Consider the following 20881-nt stretch of genomic DNA (forward strand, 5'->3'; position numbering starts at 1 on the left):
TTGCCTCCATCACTTGGTGGAGGTAACCACCATAAGGTTATCTTTTGCTTTTGGAGATTTTCATGAAGTAATGGTGATAAGGAGCTGAATTGGGAGCAATAGCTACATTTATTTAAGTAAAAATTAATTCTCTAAAATAGAAAAATTATATATTTGACACATCAAATAATGCTTAAGGGATAACTGGATTTTTCCATTCTGATGAGCCTGGGTAGATGTTTTATTGAGCCTTGTCTCAGTGTAACTATGTTCTCAAAATATTAAGACATGCAATGTGGTTTTGACCACTTGTATTCTGAACTTAATATTGGAAGCTAATTTAGGGAGCAAAAACTATAGTGGATTTTTTGTATTGGCAAAATCTAAGCATTTAACTGCTGCACTGTCCTACTTCTGCATCTTATAATTGTACCTTCTTTAGGGAGCTCCAAACTCCATGTAGCAAACTGTGCCATGTTGCAACACTAAAACAAGAAAATTCTTTTTCTTGGGGTTTGAAGAAAAATAAATTTTTTGTAAAATAAATGGGAAACACTTTGTAGCTTTTCTCTAATTGTTTAGGATATTTCAATGCCCTAGAGCTGGTAGCCTCTTTAGTTCAGGAATTAATGTGCAGATGTCCTTTGGCCTCTCAAAGTTCAGAACCAGTTTTGTCACTTCTGGCATTAAAATTTATAGTGTCTTTGTGGTAGTGTTGGTTTTTAAAAGTAATTAAATCTCTTAAATACTGTTGTTTTTTACATTTAAGGTTTACAGCTCGACCATTAGTAGAGACCATATTTGAAAGGGGAATGGCCACTTGCTTTGCATATGGACAAACAGGCAGTGGAAAAACCCATGTAAGTATTTCCTCTACATGTCGGCAATATACTTCTTTTTGTGTATTATACACTTCAATAAATTCTAATAAGTAACAAATATGTAAGTCACACTTCTGTGATCTTTATCGTGTATTTTTGGTCTTTGTTTTTTAATTTAGACTATGGGTGGTGACTTTTCAGCAAAGAACCAAGATTGTTCTAAAGGAATATATGCACTTGCAGGTGAGACTTTATTGTTCTGTTGGCTTTTTGCAAATTAGCTGAGGTCAATACATTTCTACTTCCTGTTGTACAAACATAAGGGTCTACATATTTTGCATTGCAGTGGAGCTTTGGTAACATAAAAAAGTAGTTTCTAGGTGTGTAGTTTTCACACGGTAAGGTAAATATTTACAGATAACTTAAGAAATGTAAGAAATAAAAATGATGATTGAGTTTACAATTTTTGAGTCTTCTGCATCTTCCAACGTAATGTGGCAGTTTAAACTGCAGTGTTTCTTAATTGATTGACTTGATTGACTGTTACACTTGTAAAGTATGAGATGCTGTAAAATAGACTGCTATGTATTAATGAGTCTTCACTAAATGAAAATATATAACTACGTTTCTTTTTATTTTGTAAATGTATTCACAGCTAGAGATGTCTTTTTAATGCTAAAGAAGCCAAATTATAACAAGTTAGAACTTCAAGTATATGCAACATTTTTTGAGATCTATAGTGGTAAGGTAAGTACCTGATTTTTTTCTGAGGAAGGTGGAATTTCTCTTTCACAAACAAGATTGTGAGCTTGTCACATAAAAGATTTTTTCCATTTTGTACTAAAAGCTTTATTTCAAATAATTCTTTATACTTCCCTTCCAATCATAGGTTGGAAGGGATCACAGTGGGTCATCTGGTCCAAGCTCCCTGCTCAAACAGGATTGTGCATGGAATGCTTTGCATATTTTGATATGACATTTGAAGCAAAAATGTCTTTTAAAGCTCCTCTTTAACTGTTATGTTCCCCTCTTCCCCAAGGTTTTTGACTTGTTGAACAGGAAGACAAAATTAAGAGTGTTAGAAGATGGTAAACAGCAAGTCCAGGTGGTGGGATCACAGGAATGGGAAGTCAAATGTGTTGAAGATGTTCTTAAGCTTATTGAAATAGGCAACAGCTGCAGGTATCTCCCATAGCTTTCACCAATTTTTAATTGTAAATTAAAGAATTGCAACAATTTTTTTTTTTGTCTCTTCATAGTGATGGCTTTTTAATATGCAGTGGTATTTTTGATAATGTTGGCTGCAAGTAAGGAATCTGCCTATCTTTTATATATAGTTTTGAGTTCTTCAGCCAGAGAGAAATATGAACTGATTTTTCTACAGGATGTGAATTGCATGCATTATATAACCAGTTTGCTGACGTAAACTCACATCATTTATAATCTGGAATACTGCTAGATTCTTCAGTTCTAAAAGGTATGATATGTAGTGACAAAAGTATAAAAGCTGGGGTTTTGTTAAGATCCAGCTTTATTGTTTTTAAAATTAGCCTTGTAATAGACTGCTGACTGATTAGATAAAAGTACCACATGCGGCATTTTGCGTATAAACTCTGATAGTCTGAAATCTTTGGAGATCTGTTTATTCTTGCTTTTAAGAGAGTAGTAAAATGCTACTAATCTTCCCTTTCTGTTTGAAGAATTGGAAAAATAGGTATAATTATACTGTGTGCATCAAATTATATGGGTAAACATAGGACTGTGCCCTGAAAAAACTAATGTTCTGAGGGTAATGTGTTTAACATATATGGTCCTTTGCCTGTTCATATGTCCTTCTTTTCTTTCCTTTTGTTAAAGGACATCCGGTCAGACATCTGCAAATGCACACTCATCTCGAAGCCATGCAGTGTTTCAGATTATTCTCAGAAGGAAAGGGAAATTGCATGGTAAATTTTCTCTGATTGATTTGGCTGGCAATGAAAGAGGAGCAGATACTTCTAGTGCAGATAGGCAGACTCGACTGGAAGGGGCGGAAATTAACAAGAGCCTTTTAGCACTCAAGGTAACTGAAATGTTTCCATTGCCTTTGAGTATGTGAAAGCCTTCCGCATATAATAGCAATGACTACTGGAATTAGTGGTTCTGCAGGCTTTGCTTCTCTACATTGTTTACTGATGTGACATGTAAAATATAATCTTGTTTTTCCTTTAAATACCTGAAAAAACACTTGGTAATTACCAAGTAGAAACATTGCAGAAACATTGTGCTATTGATTTTCATGTACTTAAAAAAAAAAACAACAAAGAAAATCTCCAGTAGTTGAATTTGAACACTTGTTTTTAATATACACTTAATATGGGGGGAGAGATAACTTACTTTTTTACTCAAGGTCTGAAATACTAACTGGAAATATACTTACTGATCTCAGGGTTTTTTTTTTTAATTAAGAATTTTTTTTTTTTTTAAATATACCTTTTGTAGTGGTTTAACCTCAGCTAGAAACTAAGTACCATGCAGCTGCTCACTCAATCCCCTCACCCCTTCCCCAGTGGGATGGGAAGGAGTACCTGAAATAAGGTAAAACCCATGGGTTTTGATAAGAACAGCTTAATAATTGAACTAAAGTAAAAGATAATAACAATAATAATAATTGTATTGAAAAGGAGAGAGAGAGACAGAGAGAAATAAACCCCAAGAGAAACAAGTGATGCACAATACAGTTCCTCGCCACGCTCACTGATGCCCAGCCCATCCCCCAGCAGCTATCAGCCCGTCCTGACCAACTTCCCCCAGTTTATATACTGTGAATATGGTATAGTATGGAATATCCCTTTGGCCAGTTCTGGTCAGCTGTCCTGGCCATGCTCCCTCACAGCTTCTTGTGCAGCTTCTCCCTGGCAAAGGCCCTTGACTCAAGGTAAGCACTGCTCAACAACAACCAAAACATTAGTGTGTTATCAGCATTATTCTCACACCGAATCCAAAACACAGCACTACAAGCTACTAAGAAGAAAATGAACTCTATATTAGCCAAAACCAGGACAGTCTCCACCCCTTATTCCATACCATTTACATCATGCCAGGTCCCACACTTTCCAATACCCCATCACCTTTCCTATTTTTTGATAGATATACACACAGATATCATTCCCTTAGTCTATGGACCATCCCTGTAAAAGTCTGTTGAGTTCATTTAGTCCATGACCTTGGGCTTTGTCTGTCATAGCAGTCCTTCAGGACAGGAAAGACAGTGTGTGGTACTTGATTGTTGCAGTTGAAGCCAGATCAATCTTGGCGCAATGCCAGCACCCCCATGAAAATGCACCTTCCCTAAATAAATGCTGTGAGATGTTATCAGGGACAGAGCAGAGCAGGCCCAAGCTTAATAACAAAGGAAAAAAACTTTATTAAACTACTACTAATACAGAAAACACATAAACTAAATCCAGGATGAAGACCTTTTAAAACCACCCCTCCTCCTCCCAATTCCAAACACACCCAGCCATGAAACATCACCCGGGATTCTTGATCAAATTACCACCCTTCAGGTAATCTATGCTTAAACTATCAAGGGAGAGAGAAGTCTCTCTTGCACCACAGCCCCCCAGGAAACACAGCTGCCCCCCTGTGTTTCCCTGTCACACATGGCAACCGCCCGGAAGAAAAATCTGCCAGTGTGACACTCTCCTTTCCATGTCACAGTGCTCTCACCACCATGCATGGACAGACTGCTCGTAGGGCTCCTTTAAGGATGCTTTGCCACGGACCCAAAGATATAACAGTTCAGTTTCTCATCCTGGGACTACAGTCCCCCCCATTTTCCCCTGGGGCCGAGGGGTCCAAAAACAGGACTCATCTTCTTCCTGAAGACAGAGGGTATCACCGTTCCCTCTTCAACTCTCTTCGTTTCTCGCCATTCTTGTGCTGTTCGAAGCTGAAACAGGTCTCCCTGGGTCACCACCGCATCCCCCTAAAATGCAGTCTCTATTGCAGGAGATTTTGGTTCAGTCCATGGCTAATAAGAAAAGTCCAGCTAAAAGCTACTTCATCATCTCCTCCCACCTAAATATTTCTTCTTCTAACATCTCAGGTCCCGGACTATCTCTCTTCCACTACAAATCAAGGAGGAGTAATACTTTTAAAAAGCCCTCATTCCCTCGAAAGGGTTAAAAGTTCAGACTCCCTGGACGGCCGATATCTCAGTCCGGCGTTCTGCCTCCCACGCTGGGCATTTCCCCCCCCCCCTTCTCCTTCTCCGCTGCCGGCAGATTTCCAGGTGCCGCCAGGGTCTCCGTCTCTTTCCCACATGGGGGGGGGCAAAGGCATCTCCGCTTCTCTCCACCCTTCCGTCCACAGGAGCTGGCTGGGTTCCAGACCCTCAGCCCCCTCGGCCTACCTGGACAAGGCCGCGTGGCTTCCCCTCCCCCACCCAGCCTAAGGCTGGGCAGGGGGGGGGAGTCTGCACTCTCTGACGACTGGAACCAAAAGAGAGAGTTCTCCTGGGAGTTCTTGCTTTTAACCCCCTGTGTTCTCAGAGGCGTGTCCATACTTTCAGTGGTCACTCCAGGTGCCAATATCCAAACCTGACCACTGATTGGTTTGACCCAACTTCCTGGAAAAAATTCACTTCCATGTCAAACCACGACAGATAGTTATTAACATAATACAATTTATTTCATTGGTTATTCTTACCCAAAATCAAATCCCCTTGAGGCACACACCAGACTTGCCCATCCTCCCGCATTACCCACCAAGTGCACCCAGGTCCTTGAGCAAAAGCAGTCCCACGGATGAATTTACCTTTGCCTGAGGCAGGAATTACCCAGACTGTTTTCTGTATTAAAATACAAGTCCTCCGGGCTTCACCCGGGTGCCCAGCCTGTCCGGGGGGAAACCCTCAGAGGACTGGTCCGTGGGGAGGATGTGGCAGGACCCAGATAGCTCTACCGTAAGGATGAGAGGGCTCCGAAGTGGCTTTATTCCTAGAGGCTTTATTTCAGGAGCGTCGCAGGAACAGGAGGAAGAAACGGGGGGCACAAACTCTCCAGAAGGGAGCCAGCTCCAGAAGCCCCGAGGAAAGGCGGGGCTGGGTATTAAGGGCAAAGGAGTAGGAGTGGTTAGGGTACAGAACAGCCAACGGGCAACGGGTAAAGGGGGGAGACAGAGTGGGGTGACATACAGAGAACTAATCAGGGTACAGAGGAGGAGTGGTATTCTAACAGGAGTCAATGGGGGTAACAGAATAACTGAACTTTCTGGAACTGGGGAGTATGCTAAACATTGATGGACAGCTCTTCTGGGGTGGAGAGCAGCAGCTGATTTCTAAACTGTTGCTGCTTCCCAAGGGAGAGCAGGAACCCCTCCCACAACTCCCCCCTTTCTGATTTATTAAAAAAACATTCCCCAAGTTCCTCGTTAACATTTTCTTAAAGATAGTTAAGGCTACAGAAATTAAGAAAATAATAATCAAAACCCAAATTAAACCTTTAATGATTGGCACGGCCCACCCAGGAACACCCCACTGGGAGAAGGTCTTGTTCACCGCATCCACGGCCCTGGTTTCAGTCTTTAAGTCTTTGACTAACGCCTGGATCCGCTGGATGTTGGCTTGGATGGATGTGCTCTTCGATGTCAGATTGAAGCAGCACATCCCTTCAAAGTCCTCGCAGCTATGGCCGTGGGCGAGCAGCAGAAAATCGATGGCCGCTCTGTTCTGTAAGGTGGCGTGCCTGGTGGTCTCTTCCTCTGCCAAGAGGTCTGATAACGCGGCAGACGTAGCGTTGGCCTGCTTACTCATCCAACACCCCCGGTGAGAAATTTCACCGAGGGCTTTCGCTGCCGCTTACCATGGTAGAAAAATAGAAGCGGCAACCCTCTTTCCCTCACTCCAATCATAAATTTCGGAATCGCAATGTGGGTCAAATTCACCATACGATCGCTTTTTGCGTGCCAATTGACTTTTCTTCTTCCAATCCAGAATTTGGGTTTTATTGGGGGTTAGCGTCGTGAGCTTGCCAAGGCTACAAGGACCCCCTTTGGTATTGCAGGGGATCCCAGCCCACGCCCTGTCCCCACAGATGAGAAACACACCCCGAGGGAGCTCCTTAGGGAATGGGTAGGACTTGGACAACACAGGGCCTGTGTAATTGCACCACTCATTGATGTATTTTCTATTTGCTGGTGTTACGTCTTTGATGTTTTGCCCTGGTTTTGTTTGTGGGGCCTTAGTATAAAATCGAATACAAAAGTGGACCCTTGTGGACCCCAGTAGGTCCAATTCCTGGGGTTCCTGTGGTGCCTGTGGTAGTGTCCTCATCCAACTCATCCAGGAGTCCACCGGGTTGAATTTCATCCCCGTGAACGGAAAATCATTTTCTGACTGGGGGACTCCCACCAGGCATGTAGACAACGGATTGTCTACACTGCCCATGGCCATGCAAAGCTGTTCTTGTCCTATAGACTTTGCCAGCGTGACCCAGACGTTTTCCTTGGGCTGTGGCACGAGCCAGCTTCCTGCCAGGTGGAGCCATAAGATGGTCACGAAGGCAGCTGCAGGAAGCCGGTCGCTGCGGGGTGTTCTGGCTGATGTAATTGCCATCTGGGTGGTCGGTAATCTAATAACTCAGACATACAAAAAGAAGTAAGACCAAGGGTCCCCTCAAATCCCCATCCTCCCCCGTTTAAATTAACATTGAAACAGAAAAAATGTGGGGTCAGGTGTGAGGGTAAGGGGGGCGAGGAAAGTGGTAGGACGGGAAAGGGTAAGGAATGGTTGGGGATGGGGTCAGGGGGTAAACTGTCCAAGCCGGTGGGAAGTATCGATTGGTTATCAGAGTCCTTGTGGCGACGTCGATGGGTCTGCTTCCCTTCCTTTTCCTCCGACTCCAGGCGACGGTGGTATCCGCTGGAGCTGCCGTCTCGGGGGAGTGGTCCGGGGGGTGGCTTTCCTTCACGATGTCTTCCCGGTATGGTTTTATAAACTTGCCTGGGATCCACCTGGGGCGCTGTTCTGTGGAGACACAGCCATACCCTCTCCCCCACGTTATCAGCGGGTATGGACCTTTGATGTTCCTGGACTCAGGGTCTTTAACGAGCACTGGTGGTCTTTCTTTCAACTGTGCCCTGGTGTTATTGTGAAAGTGGCGTAGTATCGGGGGGTTTGGCTCGCGGTCCGAACAGTTCATGAAATTGAGAACATATAGGGCTTTGCACAACCTCTCTACAGGGCTTGTGGTGAGGGCCGAATCATTCTGCTGCTCTAGTAGTTTTTTAATTTCTTGATGTTTTCTCTCTACAATTGACTGTCCTGTAGGGTTGTGTGGGATACCTGTAATATGGTCAATGCCCCATTGTTGCACGAATTCCATGAATTGTTTGGACACAAACCCTGGTCCATTATCTGTTTTGATAGTTTTAGGGACACCCAAGGTGGAGAAAGCCATGTATAAGTGTTTGATGATATCCTTTGTTTTTTCCCCCGTGTGGGTGGAGGCAAACACTGCCCCCGAGAACATGTCCACAGACACATGGATGTACTTCAACCGCCCAAAGGAGGGAAAGTGTGTTATGTCTGTTTGCCAGGTTTCCAATGCCCCCAATCCCCAAGGGTTAACCCCCGTCGCTAAGGATGGTAAGGTGTGGGATTGGCAATTGGGGCAGGTGGCTAAGATGGCCCGCGCCTGCTCCTTGGAGATTTTAAACTGACGGCAAAGCGCCGGAGCATTCTGGTGGAAAAAGGCGTGGCTCATCTTAGCCTGCATGTGGACATCTGGCAAGGTGGGTCTTAGAACTGTATGGTTTACAGAGGTGGAGGTGGCCAGCATCGCCAGGGCATCTGCTCTCCGGTTGCCTTCGGTGATGTCACCTGGCAGGTCTGTGTGTGACCTAACATGCAGAATGTGATACGGTTGCTTCCGGTGGGAGATAAGCCAAATGAGTTTTGAGAGCAAGCTGTACAATACTTTGTTTTGAATTTCTTTGAGCAGGGCGTGTTCAGCCCTTTCTGCTATCCCGGCCACATATGCCGAATCAGTGACGAGATTGAAAGGTTGTTGAAATTTTTTGAAGGCTCTCACAACCGCTGCAAGCTCAGCGATCTGGGGGGAACCCTGAAGTATTTGGACGTCAGACTCCCACTTCTGACTGTCCGGGTCCTTCCAGGTGATCACCGACTTGTGGGATCTACCTGACCCATCGGTGAACACCGTGAGAGCACCTTTCAATGGAATCTTACTTTTGAAAGATTTTGGGGCCAAATACAAGGTGTCTTTAAAAAGTTTGTGTTTGGGATAATGTATTAAAATTTGACCAGGATAGCTGTCTACCGAAATCTGTAAATTTTCATTTGTTTGTAAGAGGAAATCCAATTGGTCCAAATTTAATGGTAAGTAGATGCATGCTGGGTCACACCCTGCGAGGGTCCGGAGGCGCTGGCGGGCCTTGATAATAAGTTTTGCCATTAATTCCGGAAAAGGTGTAACCGTTTTTGCAGGCTGATGTGGGAGGAACAACCACTCTATGATTAAGAGTGAGTCCCTCTGGCTGTCGTCCCACTGGAATAAGAGGGCATGTAAGTTCGGGGACTTACCTAAGATGGCACAGTTGATGGGGAGGGACCGCACGACCCGATGTGCCTGGCGGGACTTGATGGCAGCCGCGACTCTCTCCAGGGCCTCACGGGCATCCGGGGTGAGGTGGCGTGGGGATGCCAGGTCGCCGTCGCCTTTCAGCAGCTGGAACAGCGGTGACAGCTCCTCTGTGGTGAGTCCTAGGAGCGGTCGGATCCACGTGATGGTGCCACAGAGCTGCTGCAAGTCCCGCAGGGTTTGAGGGTTGTCCTTGATGATGAGGGACTGGGGCGCGACAGTTCTTCCCGTGATTAGGAAGCCTAAATATTTCCAGGGGGATGACAGCTGGATCTTCTCCTCTGCAATTTGAAATCCTGAGTCCTTGATGGTCTTTATTGTCTTTTCCAAGGCCGCTTTCAAGTAGGTCGCGTCAGCGGCGCAAATTAAAATGTCGTCCATGTAGTGCAAAAAGATTGCCTCGGGAAAGAGGCGACGGACCGGGGAAAGGACCTGAGCCACAAAAGTTTGGCAGAGCACAGGGGAATTTTTCAATCCCTGGGGCAGAGTGGTCCACTGATAGCGCTTATATGGCTCTCCTCGGTTGATGGAGGGAACCGAGAAGGCGAATCTGGGAGCATCTCCGGGATACAAAGGGATGTTAAAGAAGCAATCCTTGATGTCAAGGATTGCAAGCTGCCAATCCCAGGGCAGCATGGAGGGAGAGGGAAGGCCTGGTTGCAAGGGGCCCATATCTTCGAGAACATCATTAACCCTGCGTAGATCTTGGAGCAGGCGCCACCTGTCTTTGCCGGGTTTCTTAATCACAAAGACAGGTGTGTTCCAGGGGCTGGTGGAAGGTATTAAATGCCCCAGGCGCACCTGCTCCTCCACAAGTTCATTGAGCGCCTTTAATTTTTCAGATGGTAAGGGCCACTGGTCCACCCACACCGGTGTGTCTGTTTTCCAATTGAGCGGTGGGGAGGTGCGCTCCGCAGTGGCCCAGGCTAAAAATCCCACGCAGGACTAGGGATGTCAAGTCGGGCACCCCACTGGGACAAAACGTCCCTACCTAACAATTTGATATTGGAAGCTACCACAAAAGGCCTAATCGTGGCAACTTGACCCTCCAGCCCCTCCACACATACCAGATGTTTGCTCCGGCGGGAATTGACAGCACCTCCCACGCCGGAGATTGTGCCACAAGGGGACACCAGCTCCCAGTCGCGAGGCCACTCTGCCTGGGGAATGATGGTGACATCCGCGCCGGTGTCTGCCGTCAGGTCTAGTGAGATGGACTTACCCTGTAAAACAAAAGAAGTCTTAATAATAGGTCTCTGTCTGCTTACATTTTGCACAAGAAAGGCCGAAGAGTCCAAATCCGAAGAAAGGTCCGTTGAAAGGTCCATGCCGGTGTCTTCTGTGTGGACATGCAAGATGTAGCAAAGGGCTAAAGGAGACCCCTTAGGCAAGGAGAATGGAGGCTGGTAACATGCCACGGAGACGGTGAGCTCTGTCCCTGGCTCAAAGTAGGCGACCTCTGGGATGATGGTGAGGTCATCCGGCGTGTTGGCGGTGTCTCCTAACAGCAAAACAGTGGTGGGGTAGTCACAGTAGGGCGGTGGCAGGAATCCTGCCGGGACGCGAACCAAGTCCTCATCTGAAAACATGACGTGAAGGCTGGTCCGGAGGACTTGGCGACGGGCGCAGTTCAGTTGCCTGGTTCTTCTGAGGAGCCGGAGCCCGTCCTCCTGGCTGCGGACGTCCGGAGAAGTGTACCGCTGGGGCCGTGGTTCTCCGGGAGAGATGGCAGCCCTGGGCGCTGGGATGGGCCATTTGGTGTCATGGCGCGGCCCATCACCGCGCTCTGCCTTCCGTTTCCCGGCTGATGGAAGCGGGGATTCCTGTATGTTGGTCTCGGGGAGGGGTTGTAAGGGTGGTAAGACCTATCTGGCGGCCAGTGTGGGCAGTTCTCTTGGATGTGGCCCAACTGGCCACAGCCGAAACAGCGAGTGTTCATCAGGTCTACCATCGCCTCCCCCACCCCTTTGCTCACCGCAAATGCCACTGTTTGCTCCATCGAAGTCGCCTTGGTGCACGCCTCTACCATCTTAGCGATGGTAGGCTCCGGATCCTGGGGAAGAGCCCTCAGGATCTTCTTGGTCTCCGGGTTGGCATTGGTCAGGGCCATCTTTCACAGAAGTTCTTCTCGGGCCTCGACGTTCTCAATCTGCCTGTCGAAGGCCTCCTTTAACCTGTCCACAAACTTGATAAAAGTTTCATCAGGGCCTTGAAGAACTGATGAAAAGTTTTGGAGGGGGGTGGTACCATCGGGGATTTTCAGCAGTGCCTCCTTCCCAGAGTCCCTTATGTCACTTAATAAATTCTCGGGAAGGAGAATTTGGTCCTCAGGTCTGCTAAATTCCCCTTCCCCTGCCAGAGCCTCAAGTCCCTCTGTGCCGTCTCCTAACACCTCCCTGAGATCATACTTTGTTAGGAGAGGCTTAATCAATTTTTTCCAATGTATCTCCCACAGAAGGAATTCTGTGGGGGACAGCAGGGCCTTCGCTATATAGCGAAGGTCGTGTTGTACAAGGCAATGTCCCGAAAAGGTAAGGTCTAAAACGCTTTTAAAGAAGGGAGAATTTCTCCCATAATCCTTGGCCGCTCTCCTCAACTCCTTCACTCCCATGTATGGTAACTGTTCCCACCTCGGCTCTTTTCCCCTCTTATACACAGCTGGTGCCGCAAATGGACCTAGATCCCTTGCGAGATCTAGGTCCCCATCCTTGATGGCCTCGGCCCGGATCCGGGCCCAGCCCTCCCCCGGCTTGGTTGTTTGCCAGGGGGTGTCACTGTCCTCATCCTCTTCCGAGGATGAGGCAGGACGGGCTAGGGCGCAGAGCCTCTCCCTTGCCGGTGGGTCCCGGTGCCGGGAGACCCTGCAGGCCAAGATGGCCTGCTTCCGGCTGGGCCTACTTTCGGTTCTGGTGGCGTGGGAACCGGGGGCGGCATGAGAGGGGGCGTGGCCTGACCCACCCACTGGGGCGTGGCCTTCTGGTAGGCCTGTCCCACCCACCAGGGGCCCACCCAGGGGCGTGGTCAAGGAGGCAGGATGGGAGGGTCCCGACGTCACGGAAATCGACGCGTGATGGGGGGTGGGACCCGACGCGGGGACGGCAACCGAAGGAGGGGGCGGAGATGTTACAGTGGCAGGAACCCGAGGGGGTGAGGAGGAGGCGCCCTTTTGTGCTGTGTGGCGACCGGCCACGAGGCCGTCGCCATTTTGAGGTATTAAAACAGCATTGGAACAACCATGACAACTGGGGATAGAACTGGGGTCAGGGACTCGTGGAACGAGGGAGTGGGTAGGGCTCGTGCTGGGGTGGGCAGTCCCAACACAAGAAGAGGACAGGGTGGGACGAGAGGCAGCAGGGAGACGGCAGCAACCCTGTGCCTCATTCTGGCAGGATCTGTCTCCCGATCCATCCTTAGGGGAAGTGGGGTTAGGAGTGGGGGGGGCGGAATGAGGGGTAGGAGAACTGGGACCCAAACTTTCCCCTTTCGATTTAACTAAATTAAAGATGGAATCATAAATTGGAAAAAATCTCCCCACTTTAAAATTCCCCGTAACTTGAACATCATAAATGTAACGTCCAACTTTCCCCCAAAATGAAACAGAAAAGACATCGTCCATGGAGATGTCAGGAAAATGTTCAAAAATAAATTTAACAAAAGATTTTAAAACCCCTTTTTTAAATGAGACATTCCCCAACACAAGGGCGGACTTAACTTGGATATAAAACTCCCGTCGTGCAGGGGAAAGGCGGTTGCCCATTTTTCCCGCTGCAAGAGAGATCCCCGGCCAAAGCAAAAGGAGAAAAGAAAAGAAAGAGCCTGCGTCGGCTGCTCGCCTCGAGCAGCAAAACTCACCAGCACCGGGACGCGGCAAAAAGAAGAAAGCTGTGGCGGGGCGGTGGAGTGCTGCCGATCTCGTGAAATCCGGCGCTTCCCCCAAAGCTGCAGGGTCGGATATCCACGGGTTGTCAGCAGCGCCAGGAGGCAAAAGCCTTCTAACAATCGAAGTACAGCTGCCCCTGGAAGTGGTGGCGAAAGGCGCTTGACGTCCCGGAGCGCGGGGTCACGGATCCGGACGCTCACGGGAGACGCTCCTCGGTGACCAGGGCAGTGGTCGCCGTGTTCAGGACGCCACTTGTATTAAAATACAAGTCCTCCGGGCTTCACCCGGGTGCCCAGCCTGTCCGGGGGGAAACCCTCAGAGGACTGGTCCGCGGGGAGGATGTGGCGGGACCCGGATAGCTCCACCGTAAGGACGAGAGGGGTCCGAAGTGGCTTTATTCCTAGAGGCTTTATTTCAGGAGCGTCGCAGGAACAGGAGGGAGAAACGGGGGGCACGAACTCTCCAGAAGGGAGCCAGCTCCAGAAGCCCCGAGGAAAGGCGGGGCTGGGTATTAAGGGCAAAGGAGTAGGAGTGGTTAGGGTACAGAACAGCCAACGGGTAAAGGGGGGAGACAGAGTGGGGTGACATACAGAGAACTAATCAGGGTACAGAGGAGGAGTGGTATTCTAACAGGAGCCAATGGGGGTAACAGAATAACTGAACTTTCTGGAACTGGGGAGTATGCTAAACATTGATGGACAGCTCTTCTGGGGTGGAGAGCAGCAGCTGATTTCTAAACTGTTGCTGCTTCCCAAGGGAGAGCAGGAACCCCTCCCACAGTTTTCCCCAGCATATTTTTAATGTGCACAGGAATTCTATCCCCTTTTAAAGCACTTAACAGTTTTGATTGGGCAGGGCCAGCCTGATTGGCAGATCCTGTGTTGTTGACTAGGCAGATGGCCTTTGCTAAATGTATAGCCCAGTGTCTGAAGGTTCCACCACAAATTCCCCTCAATGTAGTCTTTAACAGTCCATTACATTGTTTGATCTTTACAGAGGCTTATATATTGGTGGTACCAATATCGAGAATGGGACGTGCCCTGGCTTGTCTGGCCCTGCTGCTGGACCAAATAGCAGCAACTGTGGTGTTTCACCCCAGAGACACTTTTGGCTAGCTTGATGTTGCAGCTGGGCGCATAGAGACAAGTTCAGGCAAGCTGGAGCTCAGGTGGCGGCAGGATGGAGCTTCCTCTCACAGAGGTCTGCTCCTCAGGTTTCCTGCTGCTGGAGAAGCTTTAAGGCTATGGTGAAGGAAAGGAGTCGGTTCTGATGGAGGGTTTAATCCAGAGCTTTTATTCTGGCCCGCAGGCCTCTGAATGTAGCAACAGCTCCAAGCAGAACTCCCCTGCAGGCCTCTGAATCCAGTCACTGCTCCATCAGAACTCTCCGACCACGTGGTTCCCCTCTCTTTTACCTGTGGGAGGGGAGGGGGGAAGGGATAGGGAGCCCATCAACCAGGTATGGGAGAGGAGGTCTCTGGGGACAAAGGACACCTGGATGGTCCAATGCCCCCTGGGGGTGGAGGGCATCTTTTGAATCTGCCCAATCACTCAACGCCCTTTCTGGAATTCCAGGAGTGACAGACAGTGCTGGCAGGGGTCAGGGTGGGGAAAGGAGGAGTCATTGACACACCTGGGAGGACACCTTCAGGAGAGGAACCAGGGTTCAGGGGTAAACCATGAAATCACACCACAACAGAGGCTGGTGCATAATAGGGAATATGATACACCTACTCAGTTCCATGTTCTTTGGCACAAGCGTCTATGAGGTTGTTTCAAAAATGGCTTCCATTGTCAGATTCTGTGCATCTGAGGTTATATCACTGACTCAATTCTTTCTGGAGTACCATGTCACCATAAGACTTCCTTTCCAAGGCCCAGGATACCGTTCCAGGCAGTGCCATGGGGCACAGGGTGTGTTTCTAGCTGTCCGGTGGTTGTTTCCACCACTGTAAGCACAGAGTGCTTGCTGTTACGGGTTTGGGGGAGTGTGATATGGTCAATCTGCCAAGCCTCCCCATACTTATATTTCAGCCATTGTCCCCCATACCACAAAGGGTTTACCTGCTTGGCCCTGCTTAATTGCAGCACATTTCACATTCCAGGATAACCTGCGCGATAGTGTCCATGGTTAAGTCCACCCCTCGATCACGAGCCCACCTAGATATTGCATTTCTTCCTTGATGTCCCAAGGTGTCATGGACCCAGTAAGCCAGAAATAATTCACCCTTATGTTGCCAATCCAAATCCACCTGACCCACTTCAATCCTAGCAGCCTGATTCACCTGCTGGTTATTCTGATGTTATTCAGTGGCCCAACTCTTGGGTTCACAAGCATCCACATGATGTTTATCTCTGTACTGCCAGTTTATCTGCTTTCATTGCTGCAACCACTCCCACAGGGCATTTGCCACTAGCCATGAATCAGTATAAAGTATTGGCCATTTATCTCGTTCAGCAATGTCTAAGGCCAACTGGATGGCTTTCACCTCTTCAAACTGACTCAATTCACCTTCTCCTTCAGCAGTTTTTGTGACTTGTAATAGGGGACTCCATACAGCTGCTTTCCATCTCCAATACTTTCCCACAAAACAGCAGGACCCATCAGTAAACAAGTCATATTACTTCTCATGTTCTGGGACTTCGTTATACAGTGGGGTCTCTTCAGCACATCACCTTCTCCTCTAGTGACATTCTGAAATCTTTGCCTTCTGGACAGTTCATGATCATTTCCAAGATTCCTAGATGACTGGGGTTTCCTATCAGAGCTCATCATGTGATCAGTGTGACCCACTTACTCCATGTAGCATCTGTTTCATGATGTGCAGAGGAGACCCTGCCTTTGAACATCCAACCCAACACTGGTAACCAGGGTGCCAGGAGGAACTGGGCTTCAGTGCCAATCACCTCAGAAGCAACTTGAACCCCTTCATAAGCTGCCAGTATGTCCTTTTCAGTTGAAGTATAGCAGACTTCTGATCCTCTGGATGTCCAACTCCAAAAACCTAGAGGTCGACCTCAAGTCTCCCCTGGTGCTTTCTGCCAGAGATTCCAGGTAGGACCATTCTCCCCAGCTGCAGTATAGAGCACATTTTTTACATCTTGCTCTATTTGGACTGGCTCAAGGGCTGCAGCATGAACTGTCTCCTGTTTGATTTGTTTAAAAGCTTGTTGTTGCTAAGGACCTCATTTGAAATAATTTTTCTTCCAGGTCACTTCATAGCAAGTGCTGACAATCAGACTGTAATTTTGAATGTGCATTCCCCAGAATCCCACAACACCTAAGAAAGTTTGTTTCTTTCTTACTAGTTGGTGGAGACATTGCTACTGACAACATTCATCTTGTCATTTTATTCCTAAAACCTGAATCTCCTGTGCAGGTCCATTGACCTTACTTTGTTTAATAGTAAAACCATCCTTCAGAAGGATTTGAACTATTTTCTTCCCTCTCAGAACTTCTGCTATATTGCCCCACACAGTGTTATCATCAATATATTGCAGGAGTTCTGGAGCTTCAGTACAGTCTGGATCAGTTCATGGCAGATGGTTAGACTGTTTCCACCAGTTGATTCCAGGTGTACTGGATGCCCCTCCAAGTCAAAGCAAACTGTGGCCTGTACTCTCTTGCCAGAGGGATTGAGAAAAACACATTAACGTTATCAATTGTGGCAGTGCTGGGCTGCCTTTGACTCCAGTTCCTATTGAAGTTCCAACATGTTCAGTATGGCAGCACTCAGTGATAGTGTGACTTCATTCAGTCCATGACAATCTACTGTTAATCTCCATTCTCTGTTAGCCTTTCACACTGGCCATATGGGGCTATTAAAGGGTGAGTGGGTCCTGCTGATCGCTCCTTGGCTCTCCAATTGACAAATCAGTTTATGGATTGAAATCAGGGAGTCTCAGTTGGTGCAATATTGCTGGTGGTGCACTATTGTGGTAGCAATTGGCAACTGCTGTTCTTCAACTTTCAGCAACCCCACAGCAGAAGGGTCCTCCAAGAGACCAGGCAAGGTAGACAACTGTTTAACTTCCTCCGTCTTCAAGACAGCTATATCAAAAGCCCACCCTTGAAATAACCTCTCCTGAGATAGTCTGTGGCAAGGATGCAGAGAGCCTCTGGGCCAGTCTCAATTGAGTGTTTTTACCACTCATTCCCAGTCAGGCTAAGATCAGCCTCCAGTACAGTCAGTTCTTGGAATCCCCCTGTCACTCCAGAAATACAGATGGATTCTGCCCCTGTATAGCCTGATGGCATTAGAGTACACTGTGCACCAGTGTCTACGGAAGCCTTGTACTCCTGTGGGGCTGCTGTGCCAGACCACCAGATTCACATTATCCAGTAAACCTGGTTAGCCCTTTCTTCCACCTGGCTGGAGGCAGGGTCCTTCTAGTCCTGGTCATAGGATTCTCCACTTGTAAAAATGGATTAGAATTCCGTTACATAGAATCAGAAGTAAAATCAGCCCTTCTATTCTGCCTGGGAAACTGCCACTGGAGACTGGAACAGTAACTTTCCTGGAAGAACCCCCATTTCTGATTGTTTTTCCCTGCAATTCATATACCTGTGCCTCTAGGGTCAAGGTAGGTTTTCCATCCCACTTCCTCATGTCCTTTCCTTGGTCCTGCAAGTAAAACCACAGGGTACCCTGTAGTGTGTATTTTCTATATCCTCCCTTTTGAGAAAAAGAACTCTTACTGTTAATAGCTGAGATGCAGGTCCACACAGGTGGGGAGTAGGACCTCTTTTTGTTGATGAAACTCCTAGAACAATTTTTTATATGTCTGGGAGAGTTTTTCCACAGCCACAAGGGAGTAGCCGCAGTGCCTGTCGCTGGAGTTGGAGTAGCTGTTGGGCCTGTCGTTTTGTTGTCAGATCCAGAGACTTTCTTTTTTCCCTGAGGGTACTGAGCAGTGTTGAACAGGGCTTGATAGGCCTGGGCCAGGTTCCAGCATGTTGCAATGATTTGTGTCTCTCTGGAATTACTAAGGTGACAGCATACTTTTCCCAAATCTTTTACTAGTTTTTCCATATTCTGCACTTGTTTAGGGGTGAGGTTCAAAAACATTGGAGGTGCCCACTGTCCTAGGCACTTGCCCATACTATCCCACACACCCTGCTGCTCATAACTATACAGCCTTGAGGCAGATCTCTAGGTGATGTTCTTAAATAGATGTTTAAACAAGACCTGAACCACATCCAACAACATGCTGGTTCCTAGCAAAAGGGCCAGGTTGGTTTCAAGATTGTTCAAAGGATATTAAAAATCTTTAAAATTCCTGAGTGCTAGTAGTAATCAAGGAAGGAAGGAAGGAAGGAAGGAAGGAAGGAAGGAAGGAATTCTCCTCCATAGGTTGGCTCTTCAAGGAGAAAAGACAAAAGGTGTAATTATTCAAAGATCCCAATAGATGACTCCTGAAGTACAGAGGTGACTGCAGTGCTGAGTACACATACCAGCTATGCTATCCTATCATAAGCCAATACTGCAAAGTGCAACAAAATGATAACTTTAGCCCAAGCCCCATGGAGGATAAACATCACCACAGGGAACACATGCAGGAAGTAAGGTATTTCATACCACAACCCTGAGAACAAGTGCAACAATTCTGAAAGCAAATAAATCAACATTGTAACCGGTGACAATTAAACCAGAACAATGAATGCCCATAACAAATTTGTTTTAACACACGCTGGTCAGATCTGTCATTATCTTAACTCATTGTACCCCATGTTGGGCACCAAAAGCAACTGCTGTGGTTTAACTCCAGTTGGCAACTAAGAACCATGCAGCTGTTCGCTCATTCCCCACTTCCCATCCAGTGGGATGGGGAGAAGAATCAGGAAAATAAAGTAAAACTTGTGAGTTGAGATAAAAACAGCTTAATAATTGAAACAAAGTAAAAAATACTACTACTGCTACTAATAATACTAATGAAAAGGGGAGAGATAGAGAATAATGAAACCCAAAAATGACAAGTAATGCACAATACAATTGCTCACCACCTGCTGACTGAGGTTCAACCTGTCCCCAAGCACTGATCGGCCTCCCCCCTTCCAGGTAACTCCCAGTTTATATACTGGGAATGACACTGTATGGTATGGAATATTCTTTGGTCAGTTCAGATTAGCTGTCCCAGCTGTGCTCCCTCCCAGCTTCCCTGGCAGCACATGAGACACTGAAAGGCCCTTGACTCAGTGTGTTATCAGCACTATTCTTATACTGAATCTGAAACACAGCACTATGCCAGCTACTAGGAACAAAATTAATTCTATCTCAAATGAAACCAGAACACCATTATGACAGATTTATTTACCACTGTTAATTAACTGAAGAAGAAAACAACACAACAGTACTACATCCAGAAAGAATTAACAAATAAACTATAATAACCCTTTGTCCTGGTTTAGGGCAAATTTTGGAAGAAACCTCCAAATGGGGTCCCTCTAAAAAGCAAATTCAAGTGGCCCCTCCCCCAGCCAGTTTGGGAAAAGATTTCCTTGGAGAAAAGTGGAAAAAACCCCTGTTTATTTAACAGGCAAAGCACTCCCTAGCACAAAGAAATGAACAACACCAGATGACAAAACTCTTTCACCTCTCTGAAGAGATGACAAATTCAGAAAGTCTCTCCTGGGAGTGGTTGCTCTGTTATCGGTCCCTCCAGCGCTGGGAATGGCTGCTGCAGGCCACAAAGTGCAAACTCTCAGTGTTTTCCAGGTCCCAGTCCAGAGCAGGTTCAAATGGTTCCAAGAAAAGGGAAAGAAAGACAGTCCAGGGAAAAATTCGGACTGCCTAGCTCAGCTAACTAACAAGCAAAAAGCAAAAGCAAGCAGAAGCAGGAGCAAGAGCAAAGAGCAAGAGCAAAGGCGAAAGCAAAAGCAGCACTATGTACTGCGCCGTCTGTGTCCAGCAGACCGTGGGGGAGTGAGCAGGCTGATAACAAAACAAAACTTTGCTTTTCAGAGCCAGTCTTGAAGGCACAGAACATAATATCCAGCATAAACAGAACAGACAACTGGGGATACAAGCATCATAACATCACCCTAGGACAGTCCCGGGTCCTGGTGGGCCACAGGTGTGAGCTCCCAGTGGTTTTCTGGGTTTCCAGTCCAGAGCAGGTTTGAACAGTTCCAAGAAAAAGAAAAGCCACAGTCTGGGGAACTTGTCTGCCTCAGCTAGCAAAAAAAACTAACTCAAAGCAAAGGAGAGCTCTCTCCCACTGTCCATACTGCAGAAAACACAGTCTGTGTGAAGGAATGGGGGGGGGGGGAAGCAAGTGCAGTTTTGAAAACAAACTGCACCCCTCTTTTTTTCCCCCCATTCGGTCTCAGAACCAGTCTCAAAGGTGCAGAACAACATCCAGCATAAACAGACAATTGGGGATACAAGCATCATAAAGTCACCCCAGGGCGCCCTTAAAAGTAGGAATCCATTTATCATAGAATCATGGACTCATTTAAGTTGGAAAATACCTTTAAGATCATCAAGTCCAGTCATTAACCCAGAACTTCCAAGCCCACCACTAACCCATGTTCCCAAGTGCCACATCTACATTTCC

The 20881-nt window shown here is 47.3% G+C and overlaps 1 protein-coding gene across 1 annotated transcript in view; it reads left to right on the forward strand.

Moving 5' to 3' along the window:
* Window positions 1-20881, forward strand: part of LOC128782856 (kinesin-like protein KIF2A) — a 48013-nt gene that overhangs the window by 14746 nt on the left and 12386 nt on the right. Inside the window, 5 exon segments of the mRNA XM_053933347.1 lie at window positions 749-839; window positions 980-1043; window positions 1456-1547; window positions 1840-1982; window positions 2658-2862. Of these exon segments, the coding sequence (XP_053789322.1) occupies window positions 749-839; window positions 980-1043; window positions 1456-1547; window positions 1840-1982; window positions 2658-2862 (595 nt within the window).

This window comes from Vidua chalybeata, assembly GCF_026979565.1.
Source record: "Vidua chalybeata isolate OUT-0048 chromosome W unlocalized genomic scaffold, bVidCha1 merged haplotype SUPER_W_unloc_11, whole genome shotgun sequence".
NCBI lineage: Eukaryota > Metazoa > Chordata > Aves > Passeriformes > Viduidae > Vidua > Vidua chalybeata.